The sequence below is a fragment of the Trachemys scripta genome, chromosome 7, assembly GCF_013100865.1.
Source record: "Trachemys scripta elegans isolate TJP31775 chromosome 7, CAS_Tse_1.0, whole genome shotgun sequence".
Taxonomy (NCBI): domain Eukaryota; kingdom Metazoa; phylum Chordata; order Testudines; family Emydidae; genus Trachemys; species Trachemys scripta.
Window position 1 is genome coordinate 15,308,858 of NC_048304.1, and position 18,629 is coordinate 15,327,486.

The window sequence follows — 18,629 nt, forward strand, 5'->3', positions numbered from 1 at the left end:
ACTCAAGAGGGCGCTACAGCCCACCGCTAAGGCAAAAATCTCCAACTGTGCACATGGGCGCGCACACACGCACCTAGAATGGAATGGACATGAGTAGTACATCTTGAAGAACAACAGTTAAGAAAAGGCAGGTAACCATTTTTTTGGCCTTTTAACTTCTAGGGACTTCATCTTGCACATTTTCAACACCTCATGAAGCATCTAACGCTTTTAAAAAACCTCTCTTTGTTATTTATATAAAATCATTTTAAACTCTTGATTAGTTAAACAGCTATAATCCTTTCGAAATGGATCATTTAGGGGAAAACTCTCATTTTTCCAAAATTAGCTGTTACTACTCAAGAAAGAGAGCTCGGAGTCATCCTGGGTAGTCCCTGAAAACATCTGCTCAATGAGCAGCAGCAGTGAAAAAGCTAACAGAATGCAAGAAACCATTAGGAAAGGGATAGATAAGACCGAACATATCATAATGCTGCTATATAAATCCATGGTACGCCCACAACTCGAATACTGCATGCAGTTCTTGTCACCTCATCTCAAAAAAGATATATTAGAATTGGAAAAGGTCCAGAGAAGGGCAACAAAAGTGATTAGGGGTACAACACAGCTTCCATATGAGGACAGATTAAAAATGACTAGGACTGTTTAGCTAAGAAAAGAGATATCTAAGAGGGAATATGATAGAGGTCTACAAAATCATGAATGGTGTGGAGAAAGTGATTAGGGAAGTGTTATTTACCCTTTCACATAACACAAAAACCAGGGGTCACCTGATGAAATTAATAGGCAGCGGATTTAAAACAAACATAAGGAAGTACTTCTTCACACAATGCACAGTCAACCTATGGAACTTGTTGCTATAGGAAGTTGTGAAGACCAAAAGTACAACTGGATTCAAAAAAGAATTAAAGGAGTTCACGGAGGACAGGTCCATAAATGGCCATTGGCCAAGATGGTAAGGGACGCAGCCTCAAGCTCCGAGTGTCCCTAAACCTCCAACTGCCAGAAGTTAGAACTGGATGACAGGGGATGGTTCATTCGAAGTTGCCCTATTATGTTTATTCCCTCTGAAGCATCTGGCACAGAGACAGGATACTGAGCTAGATGGACCATTGTTTTGACCTAGTATGACCATTCTTATGGTGTCTCTACATGGTTCAGGCCAGCTGAACTCTGAGCTGCTAAGTGCATAATACTGTGAGATTTATCACAGTGTGGAAGGCCAAAATTTGCAAACTTGAATGCCTATAATTAGGTACCTAAATCCATGTCTAAATAAGTGTCTGGGGTTTCCAAGATGCCGAGACTCTTCCATTGATCTTTGAAGGTGCATAGCACTTCTGAAAACGGACATGTCTTTCTGCTAGCAGATGTGCAACAGACTCCTGACACCTCTTATGACTAGGAGTGTACATGTCTTCACTGAGAACCACTCAGCTTTGGCCAAAGATTGGTCATTCCCAACTTGGAACTCTGTTTTCCAGGGGCTAAAACATTGCTTCTGCTATGCTCCCAGCCCTTACTGTCCCTGGCAGCGAGGAATGAGTTTGTGACCTGAACTCTAATCTCTTTTCTATTCCCACACCACCCACTTTGAGAAGGCAGCAGAACATGCTGCTGGGGCAGTCTTAAAAGTTCCCTTTAATAACAGCATTCCATTCCACTTATTCTAATGCTGATGAGCAGCCTGTGGTGTGGCCTTTCAAAAGCACATACTGCAGGCAACCTTGAAGGTGTCTTTAATTCTAGCTAGATATGCAGGCCTGCTGTGAATGGCTGAAACTGAAGAGAGAATATATTCATGTTTTAGATTTTATTATAACTGTCAGAATATTAACACTTAAACATGTGGCTAGATCCAGGGCCGGCTCCAGGGTTTTTGCCGCCCCAAGTGGCAAAAAAAAAAAAAAAAAAAAGCCGTGATCGCGATCTGCGGCGGCAATTCGGCGGGAGAACCTTCGCTCCAAGTGGGAGTGAGGGACCGTCCGCCGAATTGCCGGACGTGCCGCCCCTTTCCAGAGTGGCCGCCCCAAGCACCTGCTTGGCAAGCTGGTGCCTAGAGCCGGCCCCGGCTAGATCCTTTAAAAGTGCATTCTACCCTCTCACTGGACTTCCAGTGCCGAGTATATTCACTTCCTAAATGGTCTTTTGTACCTTCTCTCTGCTTTCCCCTTCCTGTGGTATATGTCCCTTTCAAATCTGATGCCTCTGTTTTTGAGCATTGCACCTTTGTTCCTTAGGGCTCTGCCATGACAGGCATTTTGTCCGAAGTTTTTGAACACGCTGTGCTCTCTCTGGGGGACATGGCTTTTGTTCATTCTTCTGTTGTTTTTCATTAATCTAAAATAAGTAATTCAGAATGAAAGTATATGGTTGCTCTTCGTATATGGAAGAGCATAACTCTCCTTCACTCCCCTCCCAGTCTTGTTTGAAAAAGCCTTCGTTGGGCATGTGTTGACGTGCTTACTGAGATGGAACAATCCCCTCAGTTCTGGCACAGGAGCTGCAGACAGCTACAAAGTTGAGGGAATCTCTCCCTCTAATCTGGTTCCTGTTGAGATACAAATGGTTTGGAAACATGCAACTCTTTTTTTATGTGGCCTTTGTCATGAAGGGATGGTTGTTCATGTTTGAAGTAGCCCCGCAGTGTGCTAGTGTTGTAGGCGAGGTTTTTTTTATAGCTCTTTAACTGAAGTGTATTTAGCTGATGTTACATAACCAGCCAGGCGCATGGGACACTCCAAAGAGAACGAGAAATACCAGAGATGGCAAAAACTGGTAAAACTTTTAGTTGGAAAAAAAAATTAATAGAAGGGTAGGACAGGAGTAATAGGAAGGTTAGGCCCAGCGATTTCTGTTGTCACTCTCTTCCCCTCCCATTCAGGGAAGCTACTGAGTGCATTAGAAAATCTGTCTTCTATGTTTTCCAATGATAATGTGTCTGAGTAACGCACAACAAAATGAAGACTCCTTTAATGATGATGCTTGACACACAATGCTTTACGTGTTCAGGTAATATACTTAATTAAAATGTACCTGGGATGCTGTCATTCAGCTTCACCACTCATCAATCTGTAATGGCTGAACAGGTGGATTAGTGATATTGCACAGTAATAACATTAAAATGGCATTTATCTGGCTAATCTTGGCTTTGTTATATTTGGTAGTTAGGAATATTTAATCTTCTTTTATTTTTTCCATACTAGGTACACTAGAGCCCCACTTGTCGGGCTTACTCTGGACAGCTATGCTGATATCTTTGGCCATAGTTATAGCTCTTCCTAAGCCCCATGGTATCCGAGCTTTAATAGCTTCTACGATATTACGACTAATATTTTCAGTGGGTTTGCAGCCTACTTTATTTCTTCTGGGTGCATTCAATGTAAGTATCATGTAGGTTTTCATTTAAATTCTCTGGCATTTTACATAAGAATTTCTTATCTACTCGTGAAAATACCAGACTCTAAATACTCAGTCCAGAACGTTGTGGAGTAATTGGTGTAAAAAGTTATTCCCTAATTGGATTGGGGCTCTTCTTTAAAAATAGAATCGCTGTGCTGTGCTTCTGTTGGAAGTTTAAGAGCTCCACCGTGGCTCTCTGCTTTGTCACACTCTAGTGACAGCTCCCAGCTCAGCTAGAAATGCTAAGAAATCTCTGTGACCCTACAGTACTTTAAATTGTTTGCTCAAACCCTTTTCTTGTTCAGTCGCTAAGCTACAGAAGATGGGAGTTTGTAAGATTTATCAAATAAGTGTCCCAAATGCTTGTAGCTTACCTGCCAGTCAAAAGTAGGACATTGAGCAGTTTGCTGCAGAGCAAACATGCAACTTCAGTAAGACTCAAATTCAAACATTTGTGGTCTGCAGGCAGAAGGGGTCTACCAAGTGAGCTTCTCTTTGACTAAGCTGTGCGAAGGTTCTATCTCCTGGATGTCTTTGTGTATATATTACATAAGTACCTTAAAGCAGACAATTGAATTACATGTCTTGTTATCTAAATATGTTCACAGTGCCACATATATGCCAATATGTTAGCCAGTTGACAATGGTATTATTATTATTATTTGTTGTGGTAATGCTGAACAGTTCCATTTGTGGTTGGGGAACCATTGATATTGGCATTGCTGTGTCCTGATGACTATATACCCAATCTAAAAATAGTTGGGTGATGGGAACCTGGATTATTTTCTTACTAACAGGTTACACTAACAAGTGTCTCAGGTCTGGTCTATACTACCCGCCTGAATCGGCGGGTAGAAATCGACCTCTCGGGGATCGATTTATCGCGTCCCATCGGGACGCGACAATCTATCTCCAAATCGGCGCTCTAACTCCACCAGCGGAGGTGGTAGTAAGCGCCGCCGACAAAAAGCCGCAGAAGTCGATTTTGCAGCCGTCCTCACAACGGGGTAAGTCGGCTGCGATACGTCGAATTCAGCTACGCTATTCACGTAGCTGAATTTGCGTATCTTAAATCGACTCCCCGCTGTAGTGTAGATGTACCCTCAGAAATGTAAGTGCTTCTGTTCCAAGGAGCTGCTTGTTTTAGGCCGATGCATTTTTGAGTGAGAAGTTAGTTTTACGCTATTTTTTAAAAAGTCTTACCTCTTCCAACTGGGTGATTTGTTTTTGCAATCTCAAATATGTAGATGTATTCAGTCACAATTGAAAAGATTTTGTGTGTACATTTTATAAGGGCCAGTTTTTTTGCTCTTAGGTCAATTTAGATTGGGCTGCATAGATAGACGTAACTGAGGGCAGAGTCTGACCTAAATGTGTAAATCGCTCAATCATTCTACAAGTCCTTATTGCAGTTGTTGATAGAAACATGTTGCTGAATTGCTACTGACTTAGAGTCTGCAATTGTCAGGCATATGTTGCACACTATAGCTAACTTTTACTGTAATTATCTCCTTAGGTTTGTAATAAAATAATTTTCCTGATGAGTTTTGTGGGTAACTGTGGAACATTCACTAGAGGATACAAGGCAATGATCCTGGATGTGGAATTCCTTTATCATCTGCTATACCTTCTTATTTGTGCTATGGGGCTCTTCGTACATGAATTTTTCTATAGTTTGTTGGTAGGTATTCATCTTCTCTTTTGAAGCGCTGTCTGTGTTTTTTCTAAAGCCACCATCGCACTAGTATCTAGAAGACATAAATGTGTCGCTGTACAATCTACCCAAAAATAGAACCTAGGTTTTCCACTTCCAGTGTGGCTGCTGTCCTTGGTGGGGTTGCTTTTTAGTGCTAGACCTTTTCAGGAGACCAAACTCGTGCTGTTTTAGCTTGAGAGCTTACTGGGGGGGACTCGCACTGCCCCTGTGCTACTCCTGCTCTCCTTACCTGAGAGATAAATGGAAAACTTGTAATTTCTTCTACTCCAGTACCATATACAAGCAGGGCACATTGCTTCATTGTAATTAAAATGTGGGATTTATGAATGTGTACAATTGCAAAGAGGACTAATTTACAAGTATTTCCCGTTTCGGGCCCCATTCCCAGACAACTAAAGTATTGGGGAAAGGATAAAAGCAGATTCCTTTGGCTAAATGTGCAGTTTCTTAGCTTGCTTAGACTATATAATTTGTCTCTGGTTCTAAGGTTAAATAATAAATTGGCTTAAAATATCCTCAAAGTAACATTGATACCAGGTGAAGTATCCAAGTCTCAGCTAAGTCACCAGTGGGCACTACCCAGATCAGAAAAGTCAGTACAAAATCTGGCACAGATAGCACATAAATGGTAGCTACTTCAGGAGAAATCCTGGCGGGAACAAGAGGCAGATTGTTCTGCAAGGCGAGTGATGCTTCCCCAGTGTCAGAAGCTGTACCAGTGACTTACAGTGAGTTTGGGTGCTTCGTATATTTGGGAGTCTTTTTTTAAATCTCTGACCATGATTCCAAGCCCTGGGGAGTGACCGGGATCCCTTGCCTAAGCCTTCCCATTAGGTGCAGAGCCTACAATGCATGACGCAATACTATTCAAAGTGTGTCGTGAACAAGTATATCTATAGCAGGCAGGTGTCAATTTCTAAACAAGCCCCTACTTAGTTGCTGCCTGCTACATCATTCTGTATCTGTTTTCAATTGTTTCCTTTATTCCTTTATGGAAAAATTGGGAAACGTGGTTTTACTGCCACAAATGTGTCATCTGTGTATGACAGTTTACTCTTCTAGCATACAAATCTGCAATCTGATGACAAGGAAATGTATGAAAGGGACAGTAGCTTTCTGCAGACCTCATATGACCTCTCTTCAGAGTTCTTTAGAGGGATATGCATAGGGTAAGCGGGTGGAGGGCTGGAGTTGGAGTGAGGGTTTTTTTGCCCTCTCATATTTTAACATTTATTTTGTCCCATCATTCAATAACTGACTGTTCCATGTCCTGTCGACGATAGGATAGATTTAGAAGAATGGGAAGTAACGGAAGTATTTATGTCCATAAGGAAACTAAGACAAAACCCGGAAAAGATTAACCCACCACCATAAATCCAGCCTTTCCCAAAACCCCTTAGTTTAAGCATGTCGTCTTTCTTTATTTTTTTAATTGAAGTTTAAAGAGACCTGCCAACTTTAACTTCTGAAGTAGGTTGTACTTTTCAGTTTGGTGCTGAAAAGAGAGAATGTGAAGTACAGATCATCAATTAGATGGTTACTTTAAAAAAAAAAAAAAAAGTGTATTGGGAATGGGGAATGTAAAATCAGTCGGGTGGTTGTGCCATTCCATTTAGTTAGTAGGTGATGCTCCAGAATTCTAAATTAACTATCTATCTGCTTTAAAAAAGGGCAGACCTTAAAACATTGGAATTAGATTATTTACATCCTACTGTGCATTGCCCCAAAATGTAACATGCCATCAGTTTTGTTAGCAGGAAATTTATGAAACAGCTTGACCTGCCCCTTTTTTCCAGCTTTTTGACTTGGTGTACAGAGAAGAGACCTTGCTGAATGTCATTAAAAGTGTCACTCGTAATGGACGTTCCATCATCCTGACTGCTGTTCTTGCTCTTATCTTGGTTTACCTGTTCTCGATAGTGGGGTACCTGTTCTTCAAAGATGACTTTATCCTGGAAGTAGATAAGCTGCCTAATGAAACGTTATTGCCAGGTTGGTATTGGACATTTTAACTGTGCAAGGTTGAAAAGCATAAAGGGCTTGCCCCTGCACAGCTTGCGGGGGGTACTCGACACCTGATAGGATTGAGTACAGATGTAGTTCCGGTAAAAGATGCTTTCCAAATGAGAAATTGGCTGATGCAAATGGCATTTCTAATGTTGTGTAAACTAATGCCAAGACCCGTCTCCCCTAAAAAAGGAGACCGCATTTAAACTTTACTTTTTGCATACATTAGAGATTTCTTACAGTGCATGATATGACAGTCGAGATAATCCAATTCAGCTAAACGTAGCTTCTGCCCTGAGTTAATTGCAGGCATACTAGAGGCAGGGCAGAAGCTACATTTAGCTGAATTGGATTATCTTGACTGTCATATCCCTCCATCTGTGAAGTTTACATCCTGCCTTGGTTAGGCAGAGCCTAAATGTGTTTTGGCAAAAGCCCACTCGTTCTCCCAGGCTTTAACTGGTGAGGTTGCGGGTTTCAAATACCGAGAGTTAACTTATGCGATTTGGACAGTTTATTTTTGCTTTTAATGGTGGGTTTAATTCTACAACAATCAAAATAGAAACATCAATAACAAAATAAATACAAATGAAAGGGAGTGTGAAGGTGCTCCTGTGAGCTCAAGCTATATGCTTTTCCTCTATTCGTTTTCTCAGTTTGCATTCAGAATATTAACCTCCACCAAATACTTGCTTTAGGTTTAACTTGCTTTAGCAAGTTTTTTTTTTTTTTTTTTTTCCTTCTGAATTAAGATTTGGTCATTGCAAGTAAAATGTTGCTTTCCATTAAACAGGCATCTTAGTGATTGAGGTGTACAGATAGAACAGTAAATAACCTTATTAACAAGGCACTTCATTTTTTTTTCCTCTAAAGCTTAAACTGTTCAGAAAAGCATTGCTTGATCTTCTTGCTACCAGACTTTTTTTTTTTTTTTTTTTTTACCATTTATCAGATTAGAGGTCAAGAACTAAATGACACTTTGCTTCAACTTTTCCACACAGTTGATCTCAATGCCAGGGACATCTCATTATCTGTAACACCTGATAAACTTGCACTGCATGATGAATGCAACTTTTTGAGACACCTTGAAACCATGTCTGCTGAACATAGTGTATCATAACAATTTCAACTCTTCATGAACTTTGGGGCTGAGCATCATGTACAATAATTGTATGGCGTTTGGTCCTAGTGCACAGAAATAGAAAGCATTTTATTTTGTCCTTCATTTAAACATTGTTAAATAACTAGATGCAAGAGTTTAATTGGACTCTAACTTTCAAATCTCAGTGGAAAAATCTTTCACAGGAATACATGCATGTTACTTAGTGCAGACTCAGTTCATATTACAGTGTTTGTTAACACCTGTGGATCAGTTATGTAAAAACTGAAGCAATGTTAAAGGATATTTTTTGATGCCACAACTTGCATTTTTGTAGACCATACAGAAGCTGGTGATACCATGACTGGGGAGTTCCTGTATTCAGATGTATGTAGAGCAGGCAATGGGGAAAACTGTTCTTCAGTCATTCCTTCAGAAGGTAGGTGACTTTCAGTACTGAACTTTTACACCACAGCTTTAATTTTCACTCTGTTCTTGCCAAGTATCTTAAATTTAAAAAACTTGTGTAATTAACCCAGGCAGAATAAAGATATCAGGGGCGCATCTGATTTGAGGGAGGATTAACTTATCCCACCTTCCCATTAACGTAAATATCTTTTGGTACATGAAATACTGTGTGTAAACTAGAAATACTTACTTTATTGCAATGGGATTGCTTAGTACTGAACTGAATTGAAACATGTTGTGTTTTGAACTGCCTTGCCTTATGAGTTTGAGAGGGAAAAAGTGATGCAGCTCGTCCTCTTTGTAAAATCCTGAAACTTGCAACAACAGATCAACAATTCTGACCTCAGAAGTTGGTCTCTGAATTTACGAGCATCTTCCAATGTTAGTGTGAAAAGATGCAGTCAAATATAAATGCATTGGTGATGACAGTATTCTAACTATTTAGTGAAGGAATACATTTTTAATATTGTTTTGGACTATTAAGAAATAATAAACAGAATAAATACATAAAATGGTGGGGGGGTTTTAAAAAGAGAAAAAATAAATATGTTGGACATGAAGTATAGCTGTATGTGTGTCCAATCATGTATGGTACAATGATCAGCCTTAAATTGAATCATGAAATATTTTGTCTTATTTTCTACATGTTAAATTTACTTCCTTGCTGAGATTAATGGTATTGGCTGTGAGATGCAGACAATGTTGGTATTTTTCATTCAAATAAAGTATTTGTTTCAAAGGTCAATGATGGCCGAGAGCCCATCTTCTAAAGAGGAAATGTCTGTTTGCTCTAATGTGCCCTATGATAAATTTAAGTAACGGAACAGATACAAAAATAGTTTCTTCTAGTCTTTCCTGGCTGTAGGAGGCAGGGGATGATTTTGGTGGTCTTCACATACTTTATTTGCAAAAAGACACAGGAAACTTGATAATGTCAGAGTTCAGGTTGATATCTGTTAATATCAATGCTTGTCTACAGCCAGAGGTGGATGTGATGCACAAATCTCCCTAATGTTTGGAGATGTCTAGACACAACATTTTGATTCAGACCCATCTTTAACATTTAATATTGTAATAACTGCACATGCATTTTTATTATCATAGCAAAGATGTGGAGGGTTTTTTAATAGTCTGTTTTTGTAGAATACTCATAATTCGTTCTGGAGCTTCCAGAATCAAAATGCATGAATTATGAATGCCTTGAACAAACTCTGAAGTTATAGCCAAACTGGTAAAAGTTGGTGGAAAAAGACGTTTGTTCCTTTCAAATAAAATACGGATTCCATAGTTAGTAATGGCACCGTAGCCATTTGAAGTGCAAGAGACAAAGGTTTCCTTTCAGAGCATAGCTCAAGGCCTGTCCAATCATTCCTCTGTCAAATACCAGAAGATAGCGTACGAACAAAAACTTTGCCCTCAGAGCTGTCAAAAAGCCCTGATTCTATATAAACAGGTATCTGGTAAGCTAAAGTTGTGCATGGCAACAGAACGGGAAAGAGAATTTAGCCAACTCAGCACAAAACTAGAAACAGAATTTTTGGTGGTGGGAAGAGGAGAGACACAACTGAGCCAACAGTGGAGACCAGCTGAACAGCTGCTGTTCTGTTCCTAGCTAACAAGTGCTGCTTTGGTGATCTACATGGTTTATTAGATACACATGGTTAGAGTCATATGATTGTTTTTAAAGGGAGAGAAGAAAACTCCCAGCAAGAGACGATTCAAAAAATGAAGAGAATTATTTAAAACACATCTTCTTGCCTTTTAAACCTGTCTTTGCTTCCTCTGTTAATAGAACTGATATCTAAAGAAGAAATTGAGGAAGAGGATAAAGAGCATACGTGCGAGACACTGCTGATGTGCATTGTTACTGTACTGAGTCATGGGCTCAGGAGTGGGGGTGGAGTAGGAGATGTGCTCAGGAAACCATCCAAAGAGGTATATTAACACTGCATGGGGGAGGAAGAGGGAGATCTAGTTTTATTGAAGAGAATGTTGTGTACTGTGTATTAAACATATTATGCGTATGTTACTAAATAGAAGGGACCATAGTTCCTTTCCATTTAATATGGTTAAATCTCTGCAATAACCAATAAGTCAAGCAATGGCACATCTGAAATGAGCTTCCAACTATTTAACCTGCATTATGATTATGATGATGATGATTATTAATCATATTTTAGGGTAGTGCCTAAAGACCAACCAAAAATGGAGCCCCATTGTGCTAGGGGCAGTACAAACACAGAGTAGCAGAAAGTTCCTGCCCTGAAGAGCTTACAGTCTAAACAGACAAGACAGATTCAGGAGGAAAATATAGAACCCACAACCAGAATGAAATGTTATGTATGTTCCATGGTTGTTTGGGGGAGGCGATTAGCTAAATTGAAAGAAGAGGGAGGAGATTCTATGATTGTGATTCTATGGGATGATTTAGCTGGGGGTTGGACTAGATGACCTCCTGACGTCTCTTCCAACCCTAATCTTCTACGATTCTACGGGACAGAGCAAGAGAGAAAAGAAGGTAAGAGAAGCAGGGGAGCTCCAAGGCTAATGTTTTCCCTCTCCTCCCTTACAAAAACAGCCAATCAGCACAGAGCACAGAAAGTCCAATCAGAACTGCAGAAAGCACTCTGAATTTCCAAAGGTCCCTGCTTTGGCTGCTTTGCAGCAGTTCCTAATGGCTGGAGTCTCTGACTGGTTCCTCTTTACAGTTTTAAACTCCAGGCCACATGATAGGGGGGAGAGAGTGACCCCAGAGTGGTAGGGGTTAGAGGCCTTCCTGTACTTTTCTGGACCCATGGGGGTGTTGGGAGAGGGGTAGCCACCAACTGGACCCCATTTCACTCCCTCTCCCCAGTGCAGCAGTCCCTGCTTTGTCTGTATCAGATGTCGGAGAACAGAACTATTTATTTACACCATATTTTCTAACGATCCCCTAGTATTCAGCCTGATTTCAGGTAAAATTTCCAAAACCTTGTAAGTCCTAAATAGAAGTTAAGCTCCTAAGTGATTTAGATCCTTTTGAAAAGGGGTAAACAGTGAGGTGGTAAAATTTTCAGATGATACAAAATTATTCAAGATAGTGAAGTCCAAAGTGTGAAGAGTTACAAAAAGGTCTCACAAAACTGGGTGAGTGGGCAAGAAATATATAGAATATAAAATGACGGAGTCTAAATTAGCTGTTATCACTTAAGAGATCTTGGAGTCATTGTGGATAGTTCTCTGAAAACATCCACTCAATGTGCAGCGGCAGCCAAAAAAGCTAACAGAATGTTGAGAATCATTAGGAAAGGGACAGATAAGAAGACAGAAAATATCATACTGCCTCTCTCTAAATCTATGATATGCCCACATCATAAGTATTGCATGCAGATATGGTCTCCCCATCTCAAAAAAGATATATTGGAATTGGAATAGGTACAGAAAAGGGCAACAAAAATGATTAGCGGTATGGAACAGCTTCCATATGAGCAGAGATTAATAAGACTGGAACTTTTCAGCTTGGAAAAGAGACGACTGAGGGGGGATATGATAGAGGTCTATAAAATCATGACTGATGTGGAGAAAATTAAAAAAGGAAGTGTTATTTACTCCTCATAACACAAGAACTAAGGGTCACCAAATAAAATTAATAGGCAGCAGGTTTGAAACAAACAAAAGGAAGTATTTCTTCAGATAACAGTCAACCTGTGGAACACTCTGCCAGAGGATGTTGTGAAGTCCAAGACTATAACAGGGTTCAAAAAAGAACTAGATAAGTTCATGGAGGATAGGTCAGGATGGGCAGGAATGGTGTTCCTAGCCTCTGTTTGCCAGAAGCCGAGAATGGGCGACGGGATAGATCACTTGATGATTACCTGTTCTGTTCATTCCCTCTGAAGCACCTGGCATTGGTCACTGTCAGAAGACAGGACGCTGGGCTAGGTGAACTTATGGTCTGACCCAATATGGCCATTCTTATGTTCTTAAAATGTGAGATAGGCATCTGTTTGAAGGCTAGAAGAGGTGTTCGTGAAAGACTTCTTTTAGGATGTGGTCCCCATTGAGCATGGGTTGTAGTTGTTTAATTATAACCCTTATGAGTTCCAGTGTGGGGTGGTAGGGGACAACTAGGGTTGTGCAATAGGAGGGGTTTTTATTTCTGTATTGAAGTAGGTTTTCTCAGGGTGGCCCATTCCATGATACAATCTAGTTCTCTGGTGGAGTGTCCTTGGTTGGTGAAGGTGGTTTGAAATGTATTAAGAGATATATCTTGGACTTTCTCCTTGGAGCAAATTCCATTGTATCTGAGTGCTTAGCTATAGATAACAGATTTCTTGGTGTGTTTGGGGTGGTTACTGGATTTGTGAAGGTAGGTGTGGTGATCTGTGGGTTTCTTGTATATAGTTGTCTGTAGGATTCCATTGTTGAAGCTGATTGTTGGTATCCAGGAAGTTGATGCTGGTGTGGGAGTGTTCTAAAAAGAGTTTAATGGATGGGTGATGGTTGTTGAAGTTGTGGTGGAAATCTGTGAAGGCGTTTGTCATCTGTCCAGAGGATGAAAATATCATTAATGTATCTCAGGTATATCATTGATTTTTGTGGTGCATTTGTCCAAAAATTCTTCCTCAATGTGGCCCATGAAGAGGTTGGCATACTGAGAAACCAGCCTAATACCCATGGATGTTCCTATGGTTTGGACAAAGTGCTTGTTGTTGACTGTAAAACTATTACTGTTGAGGATGAAATGGATGAGTTTGGCAATGTGTTGGAGTGGATATCTGAGTGGTGTCCATGTCTTGTAGATATTTGAGGCAGGCAGTGATGTTGTCATTGTGAGGGATATTGGTGCATAGGGAAGTGACATCTATGGTGGCAAAGGCAGTGTTCTGAGGGAGGTTGTTAATGTTGCAGAATTTGTGGAAGAAGTTGATTGTGTCCTGGAGGAAGCTGCTGGTCCTTTGTGTGCTGAATGGTTTGAGGATGATTTCCATGAGTCCCAGTATTCCTTCAGTAAGAGTGTGGTAGCCAGAAACAACAAGCTGCCTGGGTTCCCCTGTTTGCGTATCTTGGGAAGCATGTAGAAAGACCCTGGGGGTAAGAGATGAATGGTTGCAGAGTTTTTCTTGGAGTTGCTTGGGGAAAGATTTGATGATATCCTTAAATTTCTGGGTAAACGGTGGTGTGGGGTTTTCTTTAAGTTTTTTTTATAGTCGGTGGTGTCAGAGTTCAGGTTAGTTTAATTAAATTCCAAGTGAATTAAAGTAAACTGAATTAAGGCCACTTCCGTTTTGAATAAAAGCAACCACACCAGGTTTTAATGCGGTTTAACTAACCCACTTTAAATTTGTGCCTTCAGTTAATTCAGATTAACTTCCCTGAGTTGGCCCCTTGTAGACAAACCCATAGAGTACATCTACGCTACAACAAAAGACCTATGGCACGGCCATGACTGTCCCAGGTCAGCTGCCTCAGGCTGGAGCTGCGAAGCTATAAAATTGTGGTGCAGTCATTCAGGCTTGGGCTAGCGCCTGGGCTCCAGGACCCCGCTGCGAGGGGGGACCCGGCCTCTGAGATTCAGTGCCTTCATTTTTTTTTTTTTTTTTTTTTTTTTAACCGCACTGTAGACACATATCCTTAGATGCTTTTGAAAATTTTACTCTTCATCAGTAGTAAAACAGGCACTGGGGAGCCTAACAAAACTTTGTTCCTTGTTTTAGCTAATTAAGAGAATATATGTGGTTATTAGTATGTATAATAAAAACAAGTTGTCAAAGGAATGTCAAGAGGTGATCAGGAACAGAAGGAATAAATGACAAGACATGGATGAGTATAGGGTAGATAACGAAGAGGGAAAAGAGACTTGCAGATAACGGGTAGGGGAGAACTGATCCCAGGGAGATCGTATCCTATCACTGACGTTGATGTTTTTCTTGTTAGTAATTTAGGATTTTTGTTTTATGATAATAGAGAATTTAAAATATTAAATTTAATCATTGGAAGACTTCACAGATTTGTGTTCTGAAGTAGGGAATCTCAAGAGGTGAGATGGTGGATTGATACAATATTGGTGGTGAGCTGAGAGAGAGAACTGTCATGGTAAGTGTCAGGGTTAACTTTTTAAAATATTTGTCTTACAGGAACCACTCTTTGCTGCTAGAGTGATATACGATCTCCTGTTCTTCTTCATGGTGATCATTATTGTCCTTAATCTGATTTTTGGTGTTATTATTGACACTTTTGCTGATTTAAGGAGTGAAAAGCAGAAGAAAGAAGAAATTTTAAAAACGACTTGCTTTATTTGTGGTAAGCATTTGCTTTAGAGCTAGCAGCTGATCTGTCCTAACCCAAAGGTAGCTGCAGGCAGTTTTCCCACAAAGTTATAAGGCTTTGGGAATCAGGAATCCTACAGTGCTGGTAGACCCTACATAGCGTTCTTCAACTAGCTGTCATTCTCAGCTACTACACCTACTTCCTCTTTCAGGATCTGCTGAAAGCTCATCATTATCTCCTCTTAAAGTAGAGAACCCTGATTGAGAGCATCTTCTGTGTTGTCTTTGCTATTGGGAGGAGAATTTGTATTGCTTGTAGTTTGAGGAACTTGGCATAAGGAAAAGAGATTGGGAATAGGAGTATGTTGTTTATATACCACTCTTCTAAAGTATACTTCATCTGGCTTGTTTCATGTTTCACCTGTGTTTTAGACAACAGTTTTATGTTGGAGCATTAGATAAACTAAAATGGATCATGTTTCCAAAGATGCTGGATGATTTCTGTAAAGCACCTGGTTTTGAATGCACTGAAGTGAAAAGTTAAACTATTGAGACTGTGAGGCCAAAGTGGTTAAATTACATGGCAATATATAAGTTACATAAATGTATATAGTGATGTATAAGTATCACTTAAAAGTTTGTGGCAAATTAGTTGCTGTGCTTTGCATAACTTTATTTCAAAAAGAGGATATTTTAATGAGATGATGTTTGTTGCATATCATAGCTAGCTAGCTTCACCATGACTTTTCTAGTATGTGTAATAAATAGAAGTGGTACAATTCCTATTGAGCATTGTTTTCCCATATAATGCCCTTTCTAGGGAGTTAATCCCAGTGACACTGTTTTATTCAAGAATATATTTAATTGTTAATGCATAAATGCCCCAAACTGTATGTTTCTTTCTACTCAGAACTCACATTATACAAGAGTTGCTAAACACCTAATAGGGATGTGCGATCTCTCTTTTAGGTTTGGAAAGAGACAAGTTTGATAACAAGACAGTCACGTTTGAAGAGCATATTAAAGAAGAGCACAATATGTGGCACTACTTGTGCTTTATCGTGTTAGTAAAAGTAAAAGATTCAACAGAGTATACTGGACCAGAAAGTTACGTGGCAGAAATGATCAAGGTGAGATTGAAGCACTTTCCCCAAATCAGGTTAATGTATATGGTCTATATTTGTTTAGTAAATACATGCAGTCTGCATATTTGTGTAAGAATTTGAGGAACAGAAGACTTGTCCTACCAAAACAGACTACCGTAATCCAGTATTTTACCTTCTAGAAATGTCCTCTTAATCAGAGAATATATCTGAAGCATAAGATAAAGGTAGAGATTTTTGTAAGAGGATTAACTCCAAAGAAAGATTTTGCTGAATGGACTACTGACTGCACCTCATTGCAGGTTTCAATCCATGTATGGTAAATTGATGGTTAATACTAAAATTGTGCAGGCAGTAAGGCTTGGGGGTTTCTGGATGTGTGTGAACTGCAGCGCAGTAGTTACAGAATAGTCTGCATCTTCATACCTGTGGTTTCTAAGTCTCTAAAGTATTCACATGAGTGCCAAGTGGATAGATGTAAATAGTAAATTCTACCTAGTCTCTGTGGTTTAGACCAGTTGCCTAGGTTGAAGGGAAGACCATTCTGTTCTGAAACCTAATGTACCATAGTTTAAAAGAGAACATTTTCACCTCAGGTTGGGAGAACTGTCTGTAATGTAACATGCATGTAAAACCTGTCTCATAGCAAAGTATCCTGAACTGACCTCTAAGACTTCTTGTCTTCTAAGTTTAGTTATTAAAGTAATAAACCAAAATTAATGTCTGCTCATTTGCACAGCCTTTAGATGAGCAAATTAAATGCCTTGTCTTTGCCAAACTGCAGGTTCAGAGCCCCTGGAACTATGCCCTCTGCCTCTAAATTCTAATTACTGATTTGTCTCCCTGCTCCTAACTGGTTAGCAAGAGCTCCTGCTGATTTCTAAGAATACAGTTAGTTATAGTTCTTTACTTGTTTTCACCTTCATGAATTATTTGTGTATAGACAGTGCCGTGTGACTTGGGGGTCTCATTTATTTTTACAGTCCTTTTTCCATAAAGGTACAATATACCTTTAAATATAAATCCCACCGAGGTCTCTCTGAGGTGGTACATGTTACTTCAGGGTCACTGAAGTCTACGTCCTACTTCTGGATTTCTTCCTCTGTAATGAGGGCTTAAAGAAATCTTGTGAGCAATCACCTGATAGAGGATTAGCACAGTGAGATAGCAGAGCACTTCACTGCAGCTGTCAGAAGGCTGCCTTGATTATATTGTTCCCTTCATTTAGCTTACTACAATGTCTAGTACTTTAAGACTGTATTGGTTTTAATTTTTCTGGTCACAAAGGAGTTTGTTAATATTATTTAGGGATTGTTAACATTATTAAAAAGTCCTTAAAGCTGATCACACCAGTTGCTCAGAAGCTGCACCAATCATTTGGCAAAATTCTAGCGTTTAATCTCTGGTTGTCAAAATGGTGGCAACGATTTGTTTTACACATACTGCACTGACGTGCATGGAACCTGCATACCCCAAGAAGCAGTAGTAGGTACAATTTGGGAATAGCTGGACCATTTTAGAAGCCTAGGATTTGCTTTTTTAATCAAAACTTATTAAACTCAACCAGTAGTGGCAATAAGGCAGTTGTGGTGAAGTTCATTTTGATAGCCCAGAAGCAAGAACAGAGCTTCCCTTGTCCTTGTTACCTGCTGCTTCCCACCCTCCCTACCCCCATGAAAAAAAGAAAAGTGGAACTCTCTGAATGTATTGCTGCCTCAGCCTTATTTTAATATTTCAGTAAGCGATAGTTGAGGTGTATGTAGGAATGACTGGGGGGAGGGGGGGGCATGTTTTGTTTAACACCAAACTTCTTTGTTTTCATCATCACAGAAACAAATTTAAGAGTGGCCACAGGGGAAGCCTTTACAACATGCCACTGATTCCAAGGTTTCAATTGATCCTGTTGGAGAGGCTGTTTTATTTTCTTTGTTTGTATTGGGAATGGGTGACAATCTGGGATTGCTCAATGTCTGCAACAGGCACTCGCTTGTCCAAAGTCTCTGCTAATTTCACTGACAGATCTAGAAGGGATTTTCCCCCTCCATGTAACCAGACTGAAGGTGGCACTCTAACATCTTTGGTAGTGACACAAACTGGGCACTTTTATTTCCATAGGTTTCAATGTGCAATAGAAATATTTACTCAGCTATATTAGAATCATAGGCCTTGGCTACACTTACCAGCTAGTTCGACGGCTGGAAATCGAAGTTCTGGGTTCGACTTATCGCGTCTAGTCTGGACGCGATAAGTCGAACCCGGAAGTGCTTGCCGTCGACTGCGGTACTCCAGCTCGGCGAGAGGAGTACCGCGGAGTCGACGGGGGAGCCTGCCTGCCGCGTGTGGACCAAGGTAAGTTCGAACTAAGGTACTTCGACTTCAGCTACGTTATTCACGTAGCTGAAGTTGCGTACCTTAGTTCGAATTGGGGGGGGTAGTGTAGACCAAGCCATAGAATATCAGGGTTGGAAGGGACATCAGGAGGTCATCTAGTCCAACCCCCTGCTTAAAACAGGACAAATCCCTAGACAGATATTTACCCCAGTTCCCTAAATGGCCCCCCTCAAGGATTGAACTCACAACCCTGG

The 18,629-nt window shown here is 40.2% G+C and overlaps 1 protein-coding gene and 1 long non-coding RNA gene across 4 annotated transcripts in view; one reads left to right on the forward strand and one right to left on the reverse strand.

Annotated features, from left to right (window-relative positions):
- The window catches only part of ITPR1 (inositol 1,4,5-trisphosphate receptor type 1), a 252,648-nt gene that overhangs the window by 212,839 nt on the left and 21,180 nt on the right, over window positions 1–18,629 (forward strand). For all 3 annotated transcript variants that reach the window (XM_034777902.1, XM_034777903.1, XM_034777904.1), the window contains 7 exons: window positions 3,207–3,382; window positions 4,919–5,083; window positions 6,916–7,111; window positions 8,563–8,664; window positions 10,486–10,628; window positions 14,810–14,975; window positions 15,911–16,071. In XM_034777902.1, coding sequence (XP_034633793.1) covers window positions 3,207–3,382; window positions 4,919–5,083; window positions 6,916–7,111; window positions 8,563–8,664; window positions 10,486–10,628; window positions 14,810–14,975; window positions 15,911–16,071 — 1,109 coding nt within the window. The remainder of the gene's footprint in view (window positions 1–3,206; window positions 3,383–4,918; window positions 5,084–6,915; window positions 7,112–8,562; window positions 8,665–10,485; window positions 10,629–14,809; window positions 14,976–15,910; window positions 16,072–18,629) is intronic.
- Window positions 1–18,629, reverse strand: part of LOC117881071 — a 28,771-nt gene that overhangs the window by 799 nt on the left and 9,343 nt on the right. The gene's annotated exons all lie outside the window — the stretch shown is intronic.